The following is a 20,605-nucleotide window of genomic DNA, read 5'->3' on the forward strand; positions in this document are numbered from 1 at the left end:
ATAAATACTGAGTTAAATACTAAATACTGAAAACACTGGTATCAGGGAATGTGGTGTCTGATGTCAGTTCATTAAAAGGAGGGAATCACATTTAAAACAGATTGTCCATAACCAGAATATAAAAAGAATAATACACCTTTTTCAGGTATATCCTGCAGACTTTGGTAGACCTGTGCAAAAACAGGTGTAACTTGATTCTGATTTTTTGATCAAAATCAAAATTGTGGTTCAGAGACACATGTCTACATGTGACTATATATACACAATATTTTGCACACTGCTGTTCCTGGACATCTAAATTATATATTTCTAGTTCCTCTGCAGACATCAGACAAAGTTAGATGTAGTAGTGCATGGTGCATTACTATCTACTTTTGCTCAGTCTCCTTGTGTAAGCATCCCACCCTGACCTTCTGTATAATTCAGCTGCTGCCAGCCTATCAGGGGCCTCCAACACACCCCGTCCCACAATAATGACATCAGAGCCTTTCTCATGGATAACGTCCTCTGGAGTGGTGTACTGCTGCCCCAGCGTATCACCTGGAAAGACAGAAACAGAGAGAGAGATGGGACACATGGCTGACGAGAGTAAGAGCGATGTCGGGGGCTGCTGGGGAATGGCAGCATAGAGGAACCACACTCAGATGTTATTTCTTGTGCTATCCCACCACCTTGTGTTTAAAATGAGTCATAACACCACAAAAAAAATCAAAGACCGGAAACACTCTCGTCATTTCAAAACACTCTGAGCCCAAATTACTTCTTTAGCACATGATAAACATGCAGCTCAGCTCATGCTTCCACATAGATGGCATGTATATAACTTAAGTGAATCAAATAGAAAAGCTTCTGCTATGCCTGACACACATAACACTAATCACCATTTCTATGTAAACCTACCATTATAATTAATGAACAGAGAATCAAATGCATGCACATGATTGGAATTTGTGTTTCTTCTAATGGGACACCAACAAGACAACTGGACACAACAGAATACAGATTCATACTAGTATGCACAGACATGTATTTATGTTTGTGAAGTGGAATGTAAAAAAAAAACAGTGTTTCCCACAAATTGTTTGCTATTGTGAGAGTGTCCATGAGGATGTGACACCTGCCTGTATTCAAGTGTGTCCAAGTATCTTCAAATTAAATGACCAGGCTCATGACCTACCACTCTGCCCTCTCTCTCCTGTCCTCCTTGTTGCTCTCTAGCTCTTCTTTCCTCCCTCATCTGCACTACAAGTCGTTTTTCCAGAGAATATTTTAGTACTTACACAACAAGAAATAAGTTGTTTTTATTTAATCTAATCTGCATTTGTACAACACAAGTTTGCACGCCTTATTGACTTGATTAACATCAGCCACTCCATGGTTGCCATCATCCTTTCTCTTCCTATTTTTTTTCTCAACTTTATTGAAAGTTGCAATAACGACAAATAATTCAGTCATTCCAGTTCACATTTCTGTACAATAGTAACAGTACAGTTACACATATATGACAGCATAATGAGAGTTAAACAAAAAAGGGAAACAATCAAATTACTAAAAAAAGAAAACATTTCTTGGTGTGACAGACCTCATAATCCAATGAGAATTGTAATTTTAATTGTTGTGAAAGATTATTGGTTGAAAATTTCTGAGTGTACATTCATTATTGATGCATTTCTGAAATTAACTCAAGAGACTTAAAATAATAATTATCAATTTCAAAAGCAATTTAAATGATGGTGATGAATTTTGAAATTTACATTTATGGATGTGAAATTTTCCTACTGAAGTATAAAGGTTGAATCCATTCTCTTCCTAACCAACCAGTGTAATAGCCTGTACTGGGTCAGTGTCCAATCCCTTTGTCTTCCAGTTGCTATGCAGATTGTTCTGTTAAAGAGACCCTGAGAAGTTTGCTTTTGGTTATAAAAGAGTCTCATATTAATGTGGATGAATCTACACCTGTTAATGGGTCCATTTTTGATAAATATATCATTTTGTGTTTATAGTGTTTTTGATATTATTATTTAGTGGTCGGCTCACCCAGCATTTCCTAGTTTCGGTATCCCAGACGCTGCCCGGCGGGTCATGGGAATAATGCCACCGGAGCGCCGTTTATGGTCGAAACTACGACGGTATCTGATCGTCTTCGCAGGTGGGTGTGGGCAATAGGGGTTGCATGACTTTTTTAAAGTCGACTCTAATGTTATGAAAGTCGAGTCGACGTCGACTAGTCGCTGATGACGTCATTCATATTTTTCCCATCATAAATCACAGGAGGAGGGAAATGCTTTGCAACAATCTGTATTCACTGACAGACGCGCATGCACAGAAATGAGTCCACAGAACAGCAGCTTTATAAACAACAAGCTGTAAATCAGTTTGTTTTTCTGTAACATACACTCCTATACAAGTGCAAAAGATAATACTGTAGCTCCTGTCCGTTAAACAATTAGGGAGAAAAACGACACACAGGCCTCGTCACCATCACAGTCCTGCTCACTCACATTTTTTTTCTGGTTGGTTGTTGCTGTTGTTGGTTGTTGTTGTTGTGCGCGACGTAAAGCTGTCGATATGAGCTGAGTTTTTTTTTTTTCTTTAATTGCCGGCAGCCCGGACACACTGCCCGCGGAAGCGCAGCGCCTCACAGGCGCTTGGCGTCTCACAGGCAGCAGCTTCTCCTGCTCTCTCTCTCCGCGCCGGTCAAACATCAACCCGTCTGTATCTGCTCGGTTTTCCAAACACAGGTCTGTCTCTAGCGCTGTATGTATGGATGTGTGTCTTGTGTGCAGACGCAACTGACAAATATTTATAGACGGACAAACAAACTTAATCATCATTTATTTTATTTTGAAAATTGACCGGATTCTCTCGCCTTTTCTGTGGCCGACTTCCTGTCTGGTACGCGCTCGTTCTATCCAGCTTGACGGCGCTCGTATTTTTTTCATTCAGCGCACTCAGCTGTTGTTTCAAGCCGCTACTCTTGTAGCCTACTGTTACATGATCAGCGACTAGTCGACGTCAAGCTCAAAACGTCATTGTGGAGCAGTAAAGTCGACTAGTCGATTAGTCGACTAGTCTGTGCAACCCCTAGTGGGCAATGCATGGAATATACTCCATGTATTACCGCTTAAAATAGTAAAAATAAAGTAGTACAGTACAGTAGCAGTGGTGTGCTGCAACCAAGTGAATATACATATATTTGTGAATGAAAATGACAGTGATTTCTGCCCAAAAAAAAGTTGATGTCCACTAAAAATAAACCATTCACTTTACCTCCAGCCTGCATCTGCACCCCGGGGGTCATGTGGATGAACTCTGGGCTGTCGGTGACCTTAGAAACACAGATAAAGCCGATCACAAAGTCCGAGTGTTTCTCTGCCATATTCACCTGTAAAGACAGAAAACAGCTGTAAACTGGTTGACAGGACATTTTAGCAAACTTAAAAAGCTCTAAGGAGAGAGGTACGTACCACAGCCTTAGCGTAATCACCAGTTGCCAATGACCCTTGTGAACTCATCTGTGCAATGAGCAAACAGCCTCGGCCCAGATCCTTTCCAACAGCGCTGAGGCCCTGCACCACCCCAGGCCCCGGCACCGCATGAGCATTTACTATGTGGGACCAAGATGAGATCTGGTACAAACCACCTGGAGAACAGATACATGGTTACTTAAAAAAATCATGATACTATTGTTATTTTTTAATTTTTATATTTAAAAGACAAGCCATAGAAAAATCAGAAATAAATCAACTGAAATAACCCTAAAATGCATGAAATCTTCCAACCTTCATACTGATGCTTGACTGTGTTCCCTATGTCAGCAAACTTGCGATCTTCAAAGATGAGGAAGTTGTGTTTCTCGGCCAACGCCTGCAGTTTCTGGCTGAAGGCCGCTGTGTAGTCCTGTTGGAACACATGACGACAATAAGATCAGTTTATCTGTCCTGACAGAGTTCTCTTTGTAGCACAAGGACTTGTTGCACGTCTACCTTGAGGATGTCTACATGTGTCTTCAGCATGCAGACCTTGGGACCCAAAGAGTCTGCTAACTGGAGAAGCTCCTCACTGCTGGTCACATCAGCAGACACACAGAGGTTAGACTGCTTATCCTCCATGATCCTCAGCAGCTGTGATGCCAGAGGGTGAACATCTGCAGACAGCAGGGAAGATGTTCACATTTTCATGATTTTTAACTTGCCATGCAGGTACCACACTTCACAAAGTTGAAAAACACCATACTTGGAAGTTCGGCTCTGTCTGCATAGGTTAGGCCCGTACGTTGCCTCTTGGCAGGAACTACATTGGCATTCTCCTCCTTTGGCCTGAAAGAGTTGGGTTGGAAATGTTAATTTACAGGTTTAGGATCATTAAAATGCATACAGTAACACTCCAACTATTGCTATGCTTGCCATGCTATAGGGGAAAAGCTACACAACTTTACCTGAAAGTGTTGTTTTCCTTGATGAACTTGGCCACTTTCTGGTGAGTCTGTTTGTCAATGCGTTTTTCTTTCAGCAGCACATCAAGCAGTCTGGACATGGAAATGACTGGATGGAGTGTGATTCCCTGAGATTTCAACATCTGCATGCCGCCTTGCTCTCTGTCCATTAGTACAATGGCATCTGTCACCTTTACCAAATAAATAAGCAAATATTTCTCATTTAAAAAATTTTATGCTGCTGCAGAGGATCATTGTGACCTACTGTATATCATAATTCATAATTTCATACTGCACCTTCAGTTGCTCGCTGTGGAGCACTTCAGCAGTCTCCAGGATGCTGCTGCCGCTCGTCACTGTGTCCTCGATGATCAAACAGACATCACCTGCTAGAAACGACCCCTCCACCAGACGCTTGGTTCCTAGCAGGGTTACATGAGAAAGCCTATCAGTCCCAGTTAGTGAACTTAACTTTGTCACATAGGCCTATTAAAGACTTAAGAAAAAGTAACTTTTCTGAAAATACTCATTTGCATGTTTGAATCATCTGGGTCAAGACTGTTTAAGTGAAGATCAGAAACTTTGCTTTTAAGACCTGTGTACTAATTGTTTCCAATTGTCTTCCTGTTTGCTCTCTGTCAGATTAGAGGTTCACCCAGGACAACTGAGAGAGAACACTTAAGATCTAAGATCACAGAGGTAAGGGCCAAGGCTGTGCCATAAATAAACATGTTGGCCCACAGAGCATGCAGTAGCAGCTTGATAATGTATTACAGTATTAAAATTAGCCTGAACATGCTTCACCCACCATAGTCCTTGGCCTCCTTTCTCCTGATGATCATGGGTAGTTCATGTTTGGAGCAGATAACTGTGGCCAAAGGCAGGGCTGTGTAGGGAACCCCACACACAGATTTAAACTTGAGGTTTGCAGTTCTTGCACACTGGTAGATGAGGTCTGACACCTAAAATATAACAACAAATATTTTGTTTGCAGCTACAGTTTTCATCCCATGCACCAATAAGGACATATATACAATTTACCAACATTCATGAGATATTATGTCCCTGTTATTTTTTAAACTCAAAATGTTTAATGGATATGGCTGAAATCTGCTCTGTTGATATCGGGTATGAACAAAGTAGGCTACACCTTTCAGGTAAATGCGGTCTATTTGTGGAAGCTTTTATCGGCGTCGGTCTATTTAACTTTAATAGGATTACGTCTCTAAGAATTTAAATAATTTCTTCAAGAGACTTCAGTCCACTTCAGAGTCATGGATGTATTGTTCAGAGTCCAGTTGTCAAACGTCGTGCGTGATGACGTTTGACGCTCCGGCAAGATAACCGGAAGTGGCAAGGCTTTTCCGGGTTGCGATATTTTTTTTCCTACTATGGCCACCTATGGCCGCGCCAAGACCCGCCTTACTCCACCTCTGATTGGCTGCCTCTGCAAGGCTAAGCCTATCCCTGCATCTTACCCTAACCTTAACCACTCCCTTCACACGCCTAAACCAACCGTCTTTGCCTAAACCTAACCGTCAGAGTCGAGGGCATCGTGATAAGCCAATCAGAGGCCTAGTAAGGCGGGTCTTTGCCTGGCCATAGCAGGAAAAAAAAATTTGCTTCCGGGTTTCAGCAGGCACTCGTTCCAAACCAAAGGTGCAAAATATATTTTTGACCATATTACAGCACCAACAATGAGATGTAGGCCTATTTGTCCTCCTGAAAGCGGCGCATGTACTTCCACACAAAGAAGAGCAGTGTGATTATGAGGATTTTGCATCATCACTAGGCTACAGAGACTTGCATGTTTTGCTTTAGTTAGCAATCATTTGAGAGAAAATAGAGTAACCCAACAGCCGCTGTAATGCCTGGTAGTCTGAATGCGCTGCAAGACGACATGTTGTAGCAGTGAAGGAGGTCGGTGAGTGAGGCAAAGAGGAGTGAAAAACAAGTGTTTACCTGGTTCATCAGCGCAGGGTGAGACACGAGAACTCTCAAATCGATATAAATGGGAGTCATGATACCGCTCTTCATCTTGTACTCTCCAAACTTCACACCGTCCACCTCGTGTAGTTTCAGGATTACGTCGTCAATGTTAGCGTTATCCATTCTCTCGTATAGGCTTTTCAGGAGATCCGACGGGAGATGTCTGCAAGCGTGTTGCGCTCATGAAAATCCCGCTCAACGGGACGTAACGCTGTACGTGTCCGTGTTATTACCACGCATGTGCTCTGCTTGCTTCCTTCCTCTTTTGTTCGTTTAACTTTCAGTTTCGCCGAGGGTTGCGCTCATTGCTCTGACAGACCCAGAGACCCAGTCCCCCGCGCACACGCACGCTTCAGTCGCGCGCATTTTAAGCAGACCGATCGCCAAAAAAACAAACAAAAACATTAGGAAGCCTAATGCCGTTTTTTAACATTCAACACTCTGTCTGATAGGTAGGCTATCACACGTCCGCAATTCATTCCCCCTGGTCACACTGGGCCATTCACCAGTTCTTCTTGAATCTGACAATAAGGGCGCACTTGACATGTTGGAGCGGCTGGCTTGACCGCAGTAGGTTATGTGTATGGGGATTGTCATTTAGTCTACTTGCCAGCCCATAGGGCCCCATTGTGAACCCGGAAATGTTGAGTACCCCAAAGTTTTATGTTAGAAATATATAGTATGGGTCCCCAGTATTCAGAAACTGCCGGATGCTAATTTATATATTAGCATAAATTAGCATAATTTCCTATATGGGCAATATTTCAACAAAATTGACTTGGCTGATCTGGGCAATATTGGAGTGGTTTTAGGGGTTATTGATGATGCTGAATCCATTTCTGACATTTTCAAAATTCAAAATGGCTGTCTAAACCGGTAGTGACCAGATTTAAACCGCCAGTGGGCCGATTTTGATGGATTTCAATCTGGTCCCTTCCGGTTTAGACAGCCATTTTGAATTTTGAAAATGTCAGAAATGGATTCAGCATCATCAATAACCCCTAAAACCACTCCAATATTGCCCAGATCAGCCAAGTCAATTTTGCTGAAATATTGCCCATATAGGCAATGATGCTAATTTATGCTAATTATGTCAATTGTGCTAATTGCCCAATATATATAAGTTAGCATCCGGCAGTTTCTGAATACTGGGGACCCATACTATATATTTCTAACATAAAACTTTGGGGTACTCAACATTTCCGGGTACTCATTGTTGGCAAGTAGACTAATTATATTAATGATGAGAAATGTGGATACTGTATGTGCAGTTAAATCATGGCCATCCATAATCTCAGTCAGAAATTTGTGATTGTAGTTAAATGTAATCATTGTAAATAAGAACTTGTTCTTAATTGATTCTACCTGGTTAAATAAAGGTTAAATATATATATATTTTTTAAAGTAACTTCAATTGTCCTTTTTAGATGTTTTAGATTTTTAGATGTCTGTCTCTAATTATGTTTTAGCCAGTCAAAACAAGGTAGCTTGAACTGGAATTGTGACTAGTCAGAATTAAACAATTAGCCATAATGAAATTTCAGAATGATTAAATTACAGAAATCTTTAAATGACTAGTAATATCTTTTATTCTGCCTAATCAAGATGTCATTATAGCTACAGAAGTGCTACACATATCTTGGAACAGAGTTTTGGGTAAATTACTTCAGAGGTTATGTCAGGTCTCTGTGGCCTCTGTCTTTCTAGGCTCAGAGGTCGTTTCCAAACAAAATGTGGTGCCATCAACAGGGTACACACTCTGGCAGTTTTAAACTGGCAGATTTCACCTCCAGAGTTTTCTGTTAGGCTATATTTTAAAAGACTGACATGGGACCATTGAACAGTACCATGTTTTTAAATTATGTAGGTAATATCTGCTCTTATCTGCCTGCCATTTGCACTTTCTGTTGTGCTCTTAACTCCTACGTCTGTAGTGGCTGTTGCCGACAGTAGCCTACACACCACCATAATAATCATTGGCCAGGTCACCCTTTTATATGCCTGGTTAAATAAAGGTTAGAGGAAAAAAATCCTGATCCTCTGCTCATTCAGGAAAAAAACGTCAGGTAGGACAGATTAGAGTCAGTGTTAAACAGCCTATATTTCAAACCACACAAAACATATGCATGGATTCAATATTTTGCATTTAATCAGACAATATCTTAAATGGTTTATACTGAAAAATGCTTTACAGAACTGCAAGTTCTTTCTTTTTTCCTCAGTCTATCAGACATTTCCATTCTACTCTACTGCTCTCTAGTGGATATTTAGGTGTAAATTCAAACACTCATAATGTCCACTTATATTTCCTAACCTCAGTTTATAGCAAGGTCACTTGGAGTTTTCTTACTGAGGCCGTGTCTGTATCGGTTATTTAGCCATGGAGAGAACCATGAACGTCAGAGATGGTTTGAGTTGTGGAAAGTTCCATAAACACGCATTCAAATGCTCCCCTTTGTTTCCTGGCATGTTTATACAATGACAGGAGAATATTTGTCCTCCAAACAAAAAAGAAATAACAAATCACTGGGATTTTCTTCAGTTTATTAAAAAGATTCAGTCCACAGTAGTTCAGAGTTTGGCACCAACAATATAAAAACATGTTAATCAAAAATAAAGTGTACACCCCAAAATAGCATTGAACAAAATGCCTGAATAAAAAGGGATAAATAAAAGAAATGAATTAAAAAAAATACAAACATTTATGTAATTAAAATGCATTTCACTCAGAAATAATGGTGATTGTTTTTCCATTCATTTTTGAAATAAGAGTTCAACTTTTGGTTAGTCAGCTTTGGCTTTATAGATTTTAGAGGTGCTATACCTTATGTACTACTTTTGAAACGCCCAAATTACAGATCACAGACTCCCATCTACTTGGAGACTTCCAACAGCCTACATGGTAATAATAACAAGGAAATGTTTGTTTTAGTACAAACTCAAAAGTAACAGTGCTTATCTTTGTAAAGGAAAGTTTGTAGCTCTGTATTTCTTGTGATTCAAAGTAAACTCTGGGTGACAAAGTTGTTCTGCTAATCAAAATAGAAGGACACTGACCTCAGAGAGACAGACATTACAGCTATAATCCCCTTCTCTTCAAACTCTACCTTAAACGGACATGATAGTCAGTCAAAATGTCATTCAAGCTGAGTCTTGAGCTGTTAAAATTTGGTGAATATATGAAACATGGCTTTGGAGTTCCTTTGCAAAAACTCTTTCTCCTCATGTGGAAATATCTAAGGAACCACAAAATGCATTCTATTTTTACCTAAATGTCTTGTGAATATACATTAGTCACAGTGAGACTCAAAGGGAAATACAACAAATGTGGCTACAGGTATTATCAGGGACAGACCCTTGTAGTGGTGTGTTTTGTCTTGTTCAAAAGGAGGAGAACTGTGATGGAATGTTCTGAAATTAAAAATTAAAAAGTCCTAATGCAACAGTAAAAGTACATATAATACTGCTTCTGGTGTGTGTGTTTGGGGTATGCAGCGGAGGTGATAAAGCAGCAGGATATGTGCTCTTATAGATTTGTGTCAAAAAGAAGTCCTTGTTTCTGCTGAAGAAGAGGATCACAGCCAACTTGAGACGTTGGACAGATCTTTGAACAGGCACAGATGTGTGGAAATGTCTTAAGGCACTAAAATTTGGTTTGGGAAAAACCTTTAAGGCACAAATCTAATGGAAAGGTCTTTTCATGAAAGCAGGAGGAGGCTTCCTTCTTGGAAGGGGTCTCATGTCTTCCTTCTTCATTCACTCTCCTCCCTCTACTCAGAGGGACTCTGAGCATCGGCAAGCAGCTCAGGCCTCAAACATTCGATCGGACACTGGATGTTCTGGACAGTAGAGAAAAGTATAGGAGGAAGAGAAGGAACAACAGAAGAGGACAGGATTAGTTTATAGCACCTTCTACAAGATGAATTATCAGATCAGACTAACCTTTTATATAGAATGAGTGAATGACCACTCCTAACCCTGCACATCTTAATATTATTACAACAATTCCTGGTCAAACAGATCAATCATGCATTTTAAAGCAACAAACTTTAAAGGAAATGGGAGATCAAAAATACTATAACATGGAAAGAGAAGACATGACTATTAGGGTTAGGCTCAGGTAAAATTTATAGCTGGCCACTGACCAGTTTGCGTAGAGCGTTTTCCCTGTACCGGTCAAATACATCTGAGCTAACAGGGTGCAGGAGGTCAGCATCCACGTCAGTCTGTCCTCCAGGCCGTCTGCAGTTCTCACAACGCCAACCCTACAGAGGGAGACAGATTTAGAACATGAGGTTTCTAGATGTCATGCAGCTCTGGATTAGAGCACACATTATTACTTTAAACATTATCCCTCAAGCAGCAAGGAATAGAAAAAACTAAAACAAACATAAAGACACACCATACAGTGTTACCCACCTGTTGTCCTCCATAGCAGGTACAGGTGCAGATGGCACCCAGATATTCTTTCTGCCACTGATTTCCCACCTGGTACATTTTGCCATCATCATAACATGTGGACTCATCTGGAGGATTAAAGTCACATGTTAAACATCAACAGTACTAATAATGATGAAATCAATTATGTTTAACAACAGCTTAAGTGTTAACAATCCAAGTGATGTTAACAATAAGGTGCAACAGTGAACCAGGTCAGGCCAGAGGGGGTACTGAGCAAACGTCTGCACAGTTCTTTGTCTGTGTTGTTTGTACTCACGGGGTTCACATTTGAATTCTCCCTTGCCATTTCCCAGGCAAGTGCAGCTCATCATGTGACCATTTTCGGCGCGACGATCCCACTTTTCACCAATGCGATAGTTGTTGCCATTGTCATGGCACCACTCTGGGGGAGGAGACACAGAGACAGAGGGAGAGACAGGACAAAAAGAAGGGAAGAGAAACAGAATAACAGATATACAGGAGGAGATGAAGAAAGAAAAGGGTAAACAGAGTGAGGGTTTAAGTGAGAAATGAAAGAAATACTTCAGTTAATGTGAAGTAAATTTTCTTTCTACATTCTGCAGTGTAATGGTACTTATTTCCACACATTATAAATCCCAGTGTCTGTAAAACACAATCTCAAAGTGTTGCAAAAGTAGGAATTCATCCGCATTGTGAAACAATACTCTTGTGGGTCAAACAATTTATAATGACAACACTTGAACAGACAACAGTGTGATGACCTCAGACCTATGCTGATGGATGATGATCTCAGTTTCTGGTATTGTCATGTTAGCTGTGAACAATACAAACAACTGAGACCGTTGCTAGTTAGTGAGCGTAGCCCTCTGCCCTCTCACTGTGAAATGTTCACAGTCAACAGAGCCAGAGAAGACAGGCTGGTACAGTATGTGCAAATTGCTTCAGTAAACATGAAGCAATACAACTGGTTGTAACATGTAATACATTGCACAGACATAATTATCTTAACAATGTATTAATGTACAAAACAGTATCTTATCACTGTATGCTGCAGCACATAGAAAATGAGCACTACAATTCTATGGCTTTTGCACAGTAATAGCAAAGGAATTTATAATATGTTTAATGTCAAATATATTGTATAATAATCTATTTCATTACACTAATTGAGACATTTTAATTCTGATATGAGACAAATTTTGCTGTCAAGATAACATTTTGAGTTTGCATGATAAATTCCTGTCATGTCCTGTAAATCACATAGAATTATATATCTTCTAATTCCATGGTGTGTTGTTGGTTTTTTTTTGCAAAGCATGCTGGGATGGGGTTATTAAGCCACTCACTGGATGAATCACATCTAAAATGACCACTGCCCAGGCCAAGGCAGCGGCACCACAGCTTGAAGCCCGTCTCTGACATGCGTTCCCACTCTGAGCCCACCTCGTGATAGGTTTGTGTGAATGTGTCGTAACACACATCCCGGTTGGTGGCAATGGGAATGTCACCTGGAACTATGGGATGGAAGAAATTATGAGTTTAGAATAAGAGCAAGTGATGTGGTGTTGCTTAATTAATCATTTAACTGACATGTTATATTTATTAAACTATTCTAATACTAACAACATTAATGATTTAGTGTGTGTATGTGATTGTAATTAAAAGGTAATATTCTTATACAATATCAGTATTCATCTAAAAAACAAAAAATCTGATAAAAGAAAAACTCTAGTGTAGAGCACTGTACCAGCATTTCCAACGGTTACAACTTCCTCCAGAACTTTCTCTTTGGCTCCGCCCGTCATGGCCTCAACTACAACATTATAGGAAGCTCCAGATGTCAGTCCAATCAGTGTAGCACTGTTTGAGGTGCCAGGAAGACGCATCTGTAATGGGGAAGACAAAGTTAATAAGTGGTCTTTACATCTCCAGAAGTATTAATGTGTGTGACTGTCTGTATAGTGTGTACCTGGAAGCCCTTTTCCTCCATGTGTGTAATGGGATTACAGGACACCTCATACTCTGAGGTCTGAGGAACAGGTTGCCAGGAGATGGTTGTGACAGTCTGTGCCTCCTGGGGCAGCTCTGTCTCATTGTCAGGGAAACCAAATGCGAGACCTGGCAGAGGACCCTCACTCACCTACAAAATCAAAGACCATAATATCTGTTAGCAAAAGTCAGAGACATTAATGTTCAACATTACATGATCAACAGTTATAAGCCACCATGACTGAGTGTTACATTTCTGAATAAGGAAAAAAAATACAATCATTGATTACAATTACAACAGATCTAACAGATTTCAGTTCCACACACCTTGACCAAGGGTACTCTGTTTCCATCAGGGCCTGCTACAGGAATATAGACGAGAGGTTCCCTGAGAGTGGGTCTCTGGCCCTCTTTGGGTCCGCCATATGGGCCATTAATTCCATTAAGTCCATTATTAGGGCCTAGACTCTGGTACTCTGTGTAGATGTGCTGGCCCTGCTGCCCTGGTTGGGTCTGGCCACTAGTACCGGCCAAGTGCACATGATTGGAGTTGAAGCTAGACACAGAAAAAGAGAAGGTAAAAGAGAGATGATTAAAATGTTTGTATTTAATCTGGACATAGTTTTGATGTTGCCTTCCGTAGCTTGGTTAATGATTTCAGACTGCAGGATTATACGGGTTCTTACGTCTTGTCATCAAAGGACTCTGGGACATCCAAGATGTCAGGGCGGGGTCGGTGAGGAACAGGAAGCTGAGGCAGCTCAGGAACCAATAGGTGGTGATCTGTGGCTGGCTCTGATTGGATAACAGACATATGCATGCTAGCTGTTAGAAGCAAGCAATGCAAAGCAAATGCATAGATCCACCAGCTGAATCTTTAGCACATAAAAACACAAAGGTGTTATGTTTCCATTGCACTCCTATGTAAATTACAGAAAATTAATGAAACCTTAGACAGTTGCAGCATTCTCTCTGGAAAATTATATGAAAAAAAGAATAAAAATGCATCTGGTGAACCCACACAAGCTGCAGTAGCCCATAGACACAGACTGACGTGTGTAAAGATCTGTATTTCATCCTAGCACATGTTAGTGAGCTTCTGGGATGGAACGACAGATTTATTCTTGGGTGAATATTATCATTATTTAATATCTAAGAATCTGAATGGTCTCATCTGGCCAGTATGATGACACTTTAAAAAGTTTACCTGGAGCCCTGCTTCAGAATCTAAGCATGAGAGTCAATTTTCCCAGGAGAGCTTTGTGTGTCTACACTTGTTTATATGTAACACTGAATAACACAAATGACTATCACTCAATGCCAAGGGCAGAAATCTGTAGTGGAGAATAAAGCCAGCAGGGGTCAGCAAAGCACAGCTGTCAAACTGCAGGAGCTGGTATGAGTTGTTCCTCTTAAAGTGTTTTTCCTTACAGGAATAATCATTGCCCTTTTTATTATGATGATCTATTAAAGCACGAAAGACTAATATAAATCTGCTATGCCTGTAAGAGGAATTGTCAGTCATAAACAGAATCAAGTGCAAGGGAGAGATGATATGAAAACAGACCATAATGTTGTGTTCATAGTTTTACTGAACATTATTGTAGATAAGTCATAATGGCTTCTCTGTTAAATGTAGCCCCTAACTAATTTTTGACAGAAGAAAAACTCATATCTACAGTTTGCATGCTGCATTAATGTGAGCAAGTGAATGATGGGTGTACTTACGTGTTCTGGCCTTGCCCACTAGAGGTGTGCTTCTCAGGGAATTTTGCAGTGCAACAATCTTAATGACGTACTCTGTTCCTGGTTTCAGGCCTGTGAGCACACAATATAGATCAAAAGGTTTCTTTTGTGTCATATTTTTAGTCAGTGTAGCTGCATGTTTGTACATCTCATGCTTTGCACCTACCACTGATAAGGGCGTAGCTCTGGCCTGCGTGGGGTCTGGGGATGAGTTCTCGAGGAAGCCCCCCGGCTTCTTCATAGGTCACATAATATCCGGTGACCCCAAGGCTGCGCGATGGCTCCCAGGTGAAAGAGATGCTGGTTGGGTTCAGGGAGGTGAAGCGGATATTGGTGGGTGGGATAACTGCTGGTTTAGCTGGAAGACATATACAAGAGAGTAAGTACTCATAACACCTCCACCAAAACACAGCTTTGTATGAATCTAATTCTGGCTGTTGGGCATCATAAAGAGGTAAGAGAAAAGACTTTCTAACAGGTCACATTCAAAGCAATGCACTGTCCCTGACTGAGCTTACAGGACAGTGTAATGGTTACCTGTAGTGGCGGTCAGTGTGAGAGGTGCGCTGCGTCCATTTCCTTTCAGTGTATAGATGTTGATCTTATAGTTAGTGCCAGGCTCCAGACCTGAAGTGAAGACAGAGACAACTTCATGATGTAGAGTGACGTAAAGAAACTGAGGTGATCACTCTACTATCGTATTAAATGTAATTCTCTTAGTCTGTGTATATCTGTGTACCTGTAATAGTGTATGAGCGCGAGTCACCGCCGATGGTCCTTTGGATTGGTGTGTAGCCTGTTGGGGAGGAGGTGGGTGTGGCCTCAACCAGGAAACCAGAGATGGCTTCTGTCTTAGAGCGCCAGGTCAGAGTGATGGTGGAGTCGTTCACGTCAGAGATACGCACACGACGAGGTGGGCTGATATCTTGAGGTGGATGAGAAGAAGGAAAGACAGAGTGAAGAGGTGAAGGGGATGGGCGAAACCAGAAGCGCAGTAATGCCATGTCATTGTGTTCATGTATCGCAACCATTAATCAGTGTCAAAGTGTATGAGACTCACTCTCCAAAGTGGTGACTTCTCCTTGGACCGGCCTGCTGGTCAGAGAGTTTTTCAGGGCATAAACATGAACCTCATAGATAGTTGCAACCTAAAGGAGACAGGGAAAAAGAGAAGATAAAGAGAAGATAAAGACATGGAGAATGGGGTTGACGTAAGTATACTGGCTGCTCCTACAATTGATGTTTGTGCATGTTTATGCCTGCATATCAGCCTGCCTGTGTGTCATTTTTTGGTCTGTGAGTAATGATCATTAAGTTTGCATGCCTCCACGTGTGTGTTTGTTACTGCACATCCTGAGCACGCTAACGCTGGGGCTGGAACTTTCCATTAGGCAAATGCTTTTTATCGAGTGTTTATAATGACTTCCTGTGTTCTAAGCAGCATTTCCCCGCAATTATTTCTCAAGGGCATACAATCAATTCAGAAACATCTGAAATAAACCACAATGTAATTGAACAGTGAATACATGGAATTTTTTGTATGCCATTGTTGCAAAATGATAGAGATCCAACAAAGGAAAACACTCACCATGAGTCCAGAGATGTGTGTCTGAGTGGTGTCTGGGGCCAGGTTGATTTCTTTGGTTGGTCCGCTCTTGTTCTTAGGGTTTACCACCACGCGGTAACCTGTGAGACCTGTAAGGCCGTTGAGACGGTTTTCCTGACCTGGCACAGCCCAGCGCATCGTGAAAGAGGTGGGGCCAACCTCGGAGAACTGGAGGTTGGTGGGAGGTGAGATGGCTGCAGGGAGAAAAGAAAATAGAGGGTTAGAGGGACAGGTGATCTAAACTGTCAAATAAGAACATCATGGTTTCTGAATGTGATTTCTCTCTTTTCAATTTTTCCCTCCCATACCCATACCTGTGGCTTGTGTCCCAACCAGCGGTGTGCTGGCTGTGTCGTCATGCAGGGCGATGACTTTCACAGTGTATTCAGTGCCAGGCTGCAGACCATAGATAACTGCAGACTCGGCATCACTTCTGGGAGCAGGACGCAGCTCTCTCTCACCCTCTTCCGAACTAGAATACAAGACCCGGTAAGATGTAACGATCCCCTCAGGGCTGTCCCAGGTGATCCGCAGAGAGGTGGAGTCAATGTCTGAGAAGGTCAGGTCTTTGGGACGGTCTACGTCTGAAAAGGTGAGGACAGCAGAGGAGTAAGCAGACTGTAAGGATGCTGTTTTTCCCACTGGTGAAAATTGAGCAAACTCTCTAGAGGGTGTAGAGCCTCACTTGTTACAGCATTCACCACCATTGGTGAGCTCTCTCCATCTTGTCCAAGAGCGTACACGCTCAAAACGTACTCTACTGTTGGCATTAGGCCTGAGAAGGTCATCTCTGTCTGGTCTAGAACAAAGAAGGACAGGGATACAACAAAGAGGGTCAAAAGGAGATAACATAGATGAGATTTTCACAAACTTAGAAGTCTTAAATAGTACAATAGTACAAATCTTGACAAAGAACATACCTGGAGCCACCACTTCAGTAAAAGATGGCCCCTGTCCATTTCTGGGGACCCCAGTCACCCTGTATCCCTTAATTGGGCCCTGTGCGGGGCTCCATCTCACAGTGACACTGTTGTCATTCACTTCCTTTATCTCCATTTCAGAGGGAGAATCAACGCCTACAAGAGAAGTAGGGAGAGATGATGAGGAGAGAGTTGTGACTGGAAGTAAGATAATTGTTTGAAATGGATATAGAATACAGTGGATGTTTTTGTGTACCTGTTTTGTGTGTGACATAGATGGGAGTGCTGGATGCAGGACTGTCTCCTCTACCAGTCACAGCATAGACGGTGATAGTGTAGTCAGTTCCAGGCTTCAGGCTAGAGATAGTGGCAGTGGACTGAGAGCCAGGCACTGTGAACTCTTTGGGATTACTGTGACCTCCTGTATAGAGATCAGCAATGCCACATATGTTAAGAGAAACCAATGTTGTGTTTTCTTAGACCGATGTAAAGACAGATGGGACTTCAATAAAACTTTATTGAAATTCATAAAATTTAAGGAGAAAGACATGCCCCTTCCAAATACAAAGTTTATGCAATTGATGAAAGCAAAACCAAAGACAAAAACATGTTTCTGAAAGTGTTTGGAGTTAGTATGACTGGTTTACCTGTCTCTCCATGAGTGATCCTATAGTAACGCACTGTGACAGGAGGGGCGTCCCAGCGGATGGTGATGCTAGAGGGTGTGGACTCCAGCACTTCCAAGTCTGTTGGAGCATCAGAAACTGGAAAGAGAGGGAGAGACAGAAAAGTACATTAAAGCAGATATCAGTGGAATGTTTTTGTTAATATAAGTCCTAAATAGTCCTATTTTCCGTCAGCAATCACTTACATGAAGTATTTCAGCCTAAACACGAGTCTCTCCGTCACTCTGCTCTGCTGTAACCCGAGGAGAAAATTTTCCTTGTGGGATACAAGTGTTATCCAATGAGGGGAGAGAACGGCATGAAGGGCTGTGTGTGCAGCCAAGGGATGCGCGTGAATGTGGTGACGTAGCACGAGGACCAATTGATGCCTGACAAGGGCGGGTACAGTCTATGGGCGGGGGCTGCTAACTCATGGTGCGTTCAAGGAAACTCGTACTTTGTGTTTTTCCTTCCTGTGAAGTCATACCAGTTCGATCTGGTACGAGTTCACGGGTCGGAAGTTACGAGTGGCCGTTATAGGGAACTTTCACAGACAACAGGACGGTAAAAACACGAGCTACGGGTTACCTGGAACGCTACCAAGTCGTAGTTGTGACTTGAAGCTGTAACTTACGGTTTCAAAAGCCTGCCTTGAACACAGCATTAGCCGAAACGGCCGTGCCGCTGTTATCTGCTTTAACAACATGATGATAATAACATGGAGAATAAATGTTAAATAAGTAAGTATTAAATAAGGAATGCATACTCGTCTTCTGTTTCCCGTTGAGTGGCACACTCTCCTGACTCCCACTCACAGCATAGATGTTGACCAGGTACTCTGTGTCTGCAGTGAGTCCTGTCAGGGTGAAGTGGTTCCTGGAGGGGGGCAGTCTCTCGTCCTTAGCCCTCCCACCGCTGGCCATCTGGTAACGCATACGGTAACCGGTGATTTTGCTCTGGGGAGCAAGCCAGTGGACGGTGAAGGAGTTGGTGTAGATCTCAGAGAAACGCAGACCCACTGGTGAATCCAGAGCTGAGGATGGTTGGGAGGTGAAAAAAAAGGATGAAACTTGTCTTTTCTGGACTGACATCCTACTGTTGCTAAACCGGATCAGTAAGACTCACCTGTTTTCTGTGTGCCAACAAGGGGTGAGCTCTCCCTCTGCTCATAAACACACACCACGCTGACCAGGTACTCTGTGTTAGGCAGCAAGTCTATAGACAGTGGAGAAGACACATATGTAATTGTCTATCTGTGCATATCTGTGCATATCTGTGCATTGTGGTTTATTATTTTTTCGTTCTGTAACTTACGCTTTAGCACCACATTGTTAGCCCCGGCTCCTACACTGGTTTCTGTGATATCATCTTCATCATCAATGGGGTGATACCTGAGTAATCAGAAAACCAACAATAAAGAGCTAGTATTGTCACTTGCAGTCTTTTACGTGGTTTATGTGTTTTTGTATTCTGGAAAAAAAAGAATGAGCATGTTTACTGTCGTACCTGATGTGGAAGCCGCTGATGAGAGCAGGGTTTAAGGTGTTGGGAGAGACCCAGGTGACTTCCATGGTGTCGGGTCCAACCTGGCCGAAACCCAGATCAGTGGGGGCAGGTACAGCTGTTGAAAAGAGAGTGTGGTGTGATTTAAATTGTGTTGAAAGGTCATGGGAGTGTAGTTAATTTTTTCAGATGATTTTTTGCTTAAAAGGATGGTCAGATAATTGCAATAATCCTGTAAAAGAGTGACAGGATGGGGAAATGCAAATACGTAAGAGAAATTAAATCTGAAGAAAAAGGATCAAGGAAAAAAATCACATTATAATCTTTAGAAAAGTGGGATGTTTTATGTGTGTGTGTCAGTGTAAATCCATGTCTGGGGTTTTACAACACCGTAAATGTGAGAAAACAAGCAGTGTTTGCATTGGGGGCAAAATGAGCCACAGTATGATAAATCCCCTAAACTAAAACCAGATGGTCCACACGTGTACACGAACACATAGACACAGTATTATTAAACTGACAACACAGCATGTAGAGCAATTACATCAGCAACTTAAAAGGTTTGCTTTGAAGAGCTATGTCTTAGGGTTAATAAGAACTGTATTACATTATATGGGCTCAGCACACAAAGCGTGATTTATGACTCCCTCACAAACACAATTCACAGACATAAAAAACACTTTTGGCAGATTGGTAATGTTACCAATATAATTGGTTAATTACTCATAATCCTTAAGCCCTGGGAAACCATCATCCTGCATTTCTGCCTTTAACAAGGGAGGTTCCACAGAGTTCAATACTGGGCCCTATTCTGTTCATTATTTATATAATGAACAGAACAGGACAAAACAGAACAGGACAAAACAAAACATAATAATTCATGGGTTTTTTCCACTGTGTTCTTGACATCATTGAAAATGAGGATTTGCCCTCAATGAATTATTGAGATTCAAATAAAGATTAAATAAAATGAAATAATTATTGGAGGAAATATTTTGGTTTTACAGGAAAAATGGATCTTACAGGTCTGCTGAGTGAGGGTGGTGGGTTCACTTTCGCCATTCTCCGTCACTGTGATCACACTAATGTCATAGTCGATGCCAGGCTCTAGTCCATAGACAGTGTATTCGCCAGTGCTTGGCATCACCATGTCCTCAAAGACGGGCACGCTCTCGCCAGCTGCCACCACTGTGATCCTGTAGCCAGTGATAGCTGTGGTGTTGAGCGGTGACCAGCGGAGACTGATAGTGGTGTCGCTCACTGTCTCGAAGCTGAGGTCCGGCAGCTTTGGGACTTCTGAGTAGGTGGAAACACGATATGGGAGGAGGGG

The 20,605-nt window shown here is 41.8% G+C and overlaps 2 protein-coding genes across 2 annotated transcripts in view; both read right to left on the minus strand.

Moving 5' to 3' along the window:
- LOC146964790 (uridine 5'-monophosphate synthase-like) lies at positions 1-6,712 on the minus strand. Its single transcript, XM_085764551.1, has 10 exons — positions 6,398-6,712; positions 5,244-5,397; positions 4,733-4,857; positions 4,439-4,626; positions 4,237-4,319; positions 3,987-4,147; positions 3,783-3,900; positions 3,468-3,643; positions 3,271-3,385; positions 1-540 (listed from the first exon to the last, which is right to left on the minus strand). The coding sequence occupies exons 1-10, from the start codon at positions 6,545-6,547 to the stop codon at positions 365-367; spliced, it is 1,446 nt and encodes a 481-aa protein (XP_085620677.1). The 5' UTR covers positions 6,548-6,712; the 3' UTR covers positions 1-364.
- Positions 6,713-8,953: 2,241 nt separating this feature from the next.
- The window catches only part of fn1a (fibronectin 1a), a 30,024-nt gene continuing 18,372 nt past the window's right edge, over positions 8,954-20,605 (minus strand). Inside the window, exons 25-49 of the mRNA XM_085765739.1 lie at positions 20,299-20,571; positions 19,279-19,393; positions 19,087-19,163; positions 18,898-18,987; positions 18,539-18,805; positions 17,755-17,871; positions 17,364-17,528; positions 17,108-17,263; positions 16,873-16,986; positions 16,502-16,771; positions 16,170-16,381; positions 15,642-15,729; positions 15,321-15,506; positions 15,119-15,208; positions 14,748-14,939; positions 14,564-14,653; positions 13,522-13,630; positions 13,163-13,391; positions 12,816-12,986; positions 12,594-12,732; positions 12,193-12,360; positions 11,142-11,267; positions 10,844-10,950; positions 10,570-10,689; positions 8,954-10,263 (exon numbers count right to left, since the gene is read on the minus strand). Of these exons, the coding sequence (XP_085621865.1) occupies positions 10,195-10,263; positions 10,570-10,689; positions 10,844-10,950; positions 11,142-11,267; positions 12,193-12,360; positions 12,594-12,732; positions 12,816-12,986; positions 13,163-13,391; positions 13,522-13,630; positions 14,564-14,653; positions 14,748-14,939; positions 15,119-15,208; positions 15,321-15,506; positions 15,642-15,729; positions 16,170-16,381; positions 16,502-16,771; positions 16,873-16,986; positions 17,108-17,263; positions 17,364-17,528; positions 17,755-17,871; positions 18,539-18,805; positions 18,898-18,987; positions 19,087-19,163; positions 19,279-19,393; positions 20,299-20,571 (3,740 nt within the window). The 3' untranslated portion in view covers positions 8,954-10,194. The remainder of the gene's footprint in view (positions 10,264-10,569; positions 10,690-10,843; positions 10,951-11,141; positions 11,268-12,192; positions 12,361-12,593; positions 12,733-12,815; positions 12,987-13,162; positions 13,392-13,521; positions 13,631-14,563; positions 14,654-14,747; positions 14,940-15,118; positions 15,209-15,320; positions 15,507-15,641; positions 15,730-16,169; positions 16,382-16,501; positions 16,772-16,872; positions 16,987-17,107; positions 17,264-17,363; positions 17,529-17,754; positions 17,872-18,538; positions 18,806-18,897; positions 18,988-19,086; positions 19,164-19,278; positions 19,394-20,298; positions 20,572-20,605) is intronic.

The sequence above is a fragment of the Trachurus japonicus genome, chromosome 21 (genome assembly GCF_045865225.1).
Source record: "Trachurus japonicus isolate A0001 chromosome 21, Traja_1.0".
Lineage (NCBI taxonomy): Eukaryota > Metazoa > Chordata > Actinopteri > Carangiformes > Carangidae > Trachurus > Trachurus japonicus.

Excerpts from the sequence above, each read along its gene's own strand:
- LOC146964790 (XM_085764551.1), bottom strand. The coding sequence starts at position 6,547 with ATGGATAACGCTAACATTGACGACGTAATCCTGAAACTACACGAGGTG. Across the intron at positions 4,858-5,243 it reads AAAGGAGGCCAAGGACTATG|GAACCAAGCGTCTGGTGGAG; the intron begins GTGGGTGAAGCA and ends TAACCCTGCTAG. Across the intron at positions 3,901-3,986 it reads CACATGTAGACATCCTCAAG|GACTACACAGCGGCCTTCAG; the intron begins GTAGACGTGCAA and ends GTGTTCCAACAG.